Source organism: Kryptolebias marmoratus, linkage group LG21 (assembly GCF_001649575.2).
Source record: "Kryptolebias marmoratus isolate JLee-2015 linkage group LG21, ASM164957v2, whole genome shotgun sequence".
Classification (NCBI taxonomy): Eukaryota; Metazoa; Chordata; class Actinopteri; order Cyprinodontiformes; family Rivulidae; genus Kryptolebias; species Kryptolebias marmoratus.
Window position 1 is genome coordinate 23050922 of NC_051450.1, and position 5425 is coordinate 23056346.

At 51.4% G+C, this 5425-nt stretch overlaps 1 protein-coding gene across 2 annotated transcripts in view; it reads left to right on the forward strand.

Annotated features, from left to right (window-relative positions):
• Positions 1–5425, forward strand: part of fars2 (phenylalanyl-tRNA synthetase 2, mitochondrial) — a 53902-nt gene that overhangs the window by 32689 nt on the left and 15788 nt on the right. The window contains exons 9-10 of one of the 2 annotated variants that reach the window (XM_037973156.1): positions 672–743; positions 1568–1728. In XM_037973156.1, the coding sequence (XP_037829084.1) occupies positions 672–743; positions 1568–1728 (233 nt within the window). The remainder of the gene's footprint in view (positions 1–671; positions 744–1567; positions 1729–5425) is intronic. The other variant, XM_037973158.1, reaches the window with a different exon arrangement.

Below are 5425 nucleotides of genomic sequence, written 5' to 3' on the forward strand. Positions count from 1 at the left end.
TCCTCAGCCTGTTCCCCTCTCCGTGTCTGTTGGTGTTCTTTGGTTTGACTTCATGTTTAAAACATTTTGACGGAGGGGGCGGGGCCAGTCACTTCCTCTGAGCCGACCGCCACCGTCGGCGTGGAACAATAACACGCAGCGGCCAGCCCGTCCCCCGCTAAAGGTGCTTTTTGTACACTCTCGTCTCACTAATGAAGAACATTTGAAGGGACTGTTGGAGGCAGAGAGGAGGAGGAGGACAGGGGGAGGAGGACAGGGAAGGAGGACAGGGGGAGGAGGACAGGGAAGGAGGACAGGGGAGGAGGACAGGAGGAGGAGGACAGGGAAGGAGGACAGGGGGAGGAGGACAGGGAAGGAGGACAGGGGAGGAGGACAGGAGGAGGAGGACAGGGGAGGAGGACAGGGGAGGAGGACAGGGGAGGAGGACAGTGGGAGGAGGACAGGGGAGGAGGACAGGGGGAGGAGGACAGGGGAGGAGGACAGGGGAGGAGGACAGGGGAGGAGGACAGGGGAGGAGGACAGGGGAGTAATGACAATAAAAAGATGCTTAAAGGAAAACTGAAGGAGATTAAAGTCCTGAAGGACAGGAATCACTGGAAGACCCTGTTGTCCCGCTGCTGTCCACTTCTCCGTCCTCTTTAGTTTTATTGATGAACCCGGTTCCTCCACAGAGACCAGGGGAGCTCAGCTCATCTCCTGCCCGGGTCAGAGCGCCTCTCCTGGGCCCGGACTGGGATCCACAGGTAATCAGCTGTGTTTGCCAGGAGCCAGGAGAAAATGGCTGCAGCAGAAAGAGTCAACGAGAAATCTGTTCGCTGCAAGAAGCTAACAGGGAAAACTGCTGATTGATCAGATTATTTAATCTGTTCGGAGTTATTATTTCCAGAGTTCAGCATCTGAAGCTGCTTTCATTCATCACACAATGTTTCATCTTTAAGGTTTCATCACAAAAATAAACAGAATCCAGAATAAACAACTAGAACAAAGATAAATCAGCAACAAGTCATCCTTTAATAATCTAAGTTGAAACAGTGAATGTTAGTTTATTTAAACCAGAACTTTTCTTTGAGCAGAATGTTTGGATTTTAGGACAAATGTTTAAGTTTGTAAGAATTTATTAAACTTTAAAGATCTTTGAGCAGAAAGGTTCTCCTGTTTAAAAATGTCCCAAAACCTCCCAGGATTCACTCCGGTCAGAGAAGAGTGACTGAAGGATGAAAGGAGGTCAGAGGTCAGAGGTCACGACAAAGGGCGCTCCTTCGGTTTGAGAGGACTTCTGTCCTGGTTCTGGTCTCAGAGTTGAGTTTCTGAACGAGACAGAGTCAGGAGAAGTTGTTCATCACTTTTGTCCTCTAAGACAAACAGGAGGATCAAACGTCTCAGTATTTGATATTAAAAGGAAGAAAACAAACTCCTTCCTGGATCTGCTTCTCGAGTAATAAAAGTGATTCCCAGAATAAGAACCTGACAGATGAGGGAACCTTCAGCGCTGAGTGTTGGAGATCTTTGACCTCTGTGATGGTTTTTATTGAATGAAGACGTTCTGACGGGTGGTTGTTTGTTTCAGCCTCTCAGTAAGTATCCTGCGCTCTACAACGACATCTCCTTCTGGTTACCGGACGCCGGCCCACAGAGCTTCGCTGACAACGATTTCTACGAGTTGGTGCGATCGGTGGGAGGAGACCTGGTGGAGAAGGTCACGCTCCTGGACGAGTTCACGCATCCAAAGTAAGAAAACCCACACTTAGATTTTTATAGAACTGAACCCAGGTGGACTGAAGTTAAAGGAAACCGAAGGAAGAAACCATCAGACCTGTGTCTGAGCAGCACCTGTACAGGTGATAAACGTCCTGAGGAGACAAGACAACCAGGCGCCAACATGTCTGGTGTCCCAGCTCTGCAAACATTACATCTGATCGAAGGAGGCAGCTTTGATTCCTCGGGTCTGACTAGAGCCAGAACCAGAGTCCAGAGCCAGTCCAGGGTCCAGCAGCTGATCACCGGACATCAAAGCCCCAATAACCCCCCAAAGGCTTCATTAGGACCAGCTGTGCCGTCCAACGATGTCCAATGCTGTCCAANTGTGGCTCCTAAGTGGACCTCTGCTGTGGACTCTTGTCCTTCTTGTCCTCCTTGTCCTGGTGGAGGTAAAGCCTCTCATAGCTGTGGACATCATGTGGCTCCTAAGTGGACCTCTGCTGTGGACTCTTGTCCTTCTTGTCCTCCTTGTCCTGGTGGAGGTAAAGCCTCTCATAGCTGTGGACATCATGTGGCTCCTAAGTGGACCTCTGCTGTGGACTCTTGTCCTTCTTGTCCTCCTTGTCCTGGTGGAGGTAAAGCCTCTCATAGCTGTGGACATCATGTGGCTCCTAAGTGGACCTCTGCTGTGGACTCTTGTCCTTCTTGTCCTCCTTGTCCTGGTGGAGGTAAAGCCTCTCATAGCTGTGGACATCATGTGGCTCCTAAGTGGACCTCTGCTGTGGACTCTTGTCCTTCTTGTCCTCCTTGTCCTGGTGGAGGTAAAGCCTCTCATAGCTGTGGACATCATGTGGCTCCTAAGTGGACCTCTGCTGTGGACTCTTGTCCTTCTTGTCCTCCTTGTCCTGGTGGAGGTAAAGCCTCTCATAGCTGTGGACATCATGTGGCTCCTAAGTGGACCTCTGCTGTGGACTCTTGTCCTTCTTGTCCTCCTTGTCCTGGTGGAGGTAAAGCCTCTCATAGCTGTGGACATCATGTGGCTCCTAAGTGGACCTCTGCTGTGGACTCTTGTCCTTCTTGTCCTCCTTGTCCTGGTGGAGGTAAAGCCTCTCATAGCTGTGGACATCATGTGGCTCCTAAGTGGACCTCTGCTGTGGACTCTTGTCCTTCTTGTCCTCCTTGTCCTGGTGGAGGTAAAGCCTCTCATAGCTGTGGACATCATGTGGCTCCTAAGTGGACCTCTGCTGTGGACTCTTGTCCTTCTTGTCCTCCTTGTCCTGGTGGAGGTAAAGCCTCTCATAGCTGTGGACATCATGTGGCTCCTAAGTGGACCTCTGCTGTGGACTCTTGTCCTTCTTGTCCTCCTTGTCCTGGTGGAGGTAAAGCCTCTCATAGCTGTGGACATCATGTGGCTCCTAAGTGGACCTCTGCTGTGGACTCTTGTCCTTCTTGTCCTCCTTGTCCTGGTGGAGGTAAAGCCTCTCATAGCTGTGGACATCATGTGGCTCCTAAGTGGACCTCTGCTGTGGACTCTTGTCCTTCTTGTCCTCCTTGTCCTGGTGGAGGTAAAGCCTCTCATAGCTGTGGACATCATGTGGCTCCTAAGTGGACCTCTGCTGTGGACTCTTGTCCTTCTTGTCCTCCTTGTCCTGGTGGAGGTAAAGCCTCTCATAGCTGTGGACATCATGTGGCTCCTAAGTGGACCTCTGCTGTGGACTCTTGTCCTTCTTGTCCTCCTTGTCCTGGTGGAGGTAAAGCCTCTCATAGCTGTGGACATCATGTGGCTCCTAAGTGGACCTCTGCTGTGGACTCTTGTCCTTCTTGTCCTCCTTGTCCTGGTGGAGGTAAAGCCTCTCATAGCTGTGGACATCATGTGGCTCCTAAGTGGACCTCTGCTGTGGACTCTTGTCCTTCTTGTCCTCCTTGTCCTGGTGGAGGTAAAGCCTCTCATAGCTGTGGACATCATGTGGCTCCTAAGTGGACCTCTGCTGTGGACTCTTGTCCTTCTTGTCCTCCTTGTCCTGGTGGAGGTAAAGCCTCTCATAGCTGTGGACATCATGTGGCTCCTAAGTGGACCTCTGCTGTGGACTCTTGTCCTTCTTGTCCTCCTTGTCCTGGTGGAGGTAAAGCCTCTCATAGCTGTGGACATCATGTGGCTCCTAAGTGGACCTCTGCTGTGGACTCTTGTCCTTCTTGTCCTCCTTGTCCTGGTGGAGGTAAAGCCTCTCATAGCTGTGGACATCATGTGGCTCCTAAGTGGACCTCTGCTGTGGACTCTTGTCCTTCTTGTCCTCCTTGTCCTGGTGGAGGTAAAGCCTCTCATAGCTGTGGACATCATGTGGCTCCTAAGTGGACCTCTGCTGTGGACTCTTGTCCTTCTTGTCCTCCTTGTCCTGGTGGAGGTAAAGCCTCTCATAGCTGTGGACATCATGTGGCTCCTAAGTGGACCTCTGCTGTGGACTCTTGTCCTTCTTGTCCTCCTTGTCCTGGTGGAGGTAAAGCCTCTCATAGCTGTGGACATCATGTGGCTCCTAAGTGGACCTCTGCTGTGGACTCTTGTCCTTCTTGTCCTCCTTGTCCTGGTGGAGGTAAAGCCTCTCATAGCTGTGGACATCATGTGGCTCCTAAGTGGACCTCTGCTGTGGACTCTTGTCCTTCTTGTCCTCCTTGTCCTGGTGGAGGTAAAGCCTCTCATAGCTGTGGACATCATGTGGCTCCTAAGTGGACCTCTGCTGTGGACTCTTGTCCTTCTTGTCCTCCTTGTCCTGGTGGAGGTAAAGCCTCTCATAGCTGTGGACATCATGTGGCTCCTAAGTGGACCTCTGCTGTGGACTCTTGTCCTTCTTGTCCTCCTTGTCCTGGTGGAGGTAAAGCCTCTCATAGATGTGGACATCATGTGGCTCCTAACTGGACCTGTGCTGTGGACTCGTGTCCTTCTCTACCTGCTGGATCCTCTGCAGGACACCGTCCTCTTCCTGCTGAAAACCTGGACCCTAACCTGTGAATGGGTCCGATGGACGGAGTAAGGACTCTTCCTCGTGGTGTAACCCTAACGATGGTGGAGTCAGGCTGCTTTTTGTGAACCAGCCGGCAGTTTGAAAGCCAGCTGTTTATCTTCATGTTTGACGTTTTAAGTGGAAGTTGCTCTCTGGCAGAGGGGCTGATCTCCACACAAACCATAATGTCCATTATGGCTGTAAATTGATCCGAGGCTCAGTGGAGCTGCCGGAAGCTGCCGGAAGCTGCAGCCTCTCCTCCTGCTCCGTAAACATCTCGTGTCGCAGCAAATCAAAGCTGATGGCTCGCTATGATTCCCCACAAATCTGCTTTTATTGGTGGGTAACGCAGTCAGCTGTGACCGAAGCCGGATTAATTTGATAAGCCGACAGAGCTGTCAGTCAGGCTGACAGCATCCTCCCCCCCGATGACTCCCCCGGGAGAGGAGGGAGGAGAGGCAGCTAAAAGATGCTGAGACTGTTTCTGCTTTCGGCTGATTTCTGCAGCTCTGATGATGTTTAATAAAACTTCTGTTATCTGTGAAGAGGAAACCCGAAGAAACCCGTCTGAAGACACGTCTGAGGACACGTCTGAAGACACGTCTGAGGACACGTCTGAAGACCCGTCTGAAGACACGTCTGAGGACACGTCTGAAGACCCGTCTGAAGACACGTCTGAGGACACGTCTGAAGACACGTCTGAGGACACGTCTGAAGACCCGTCTGAAGAC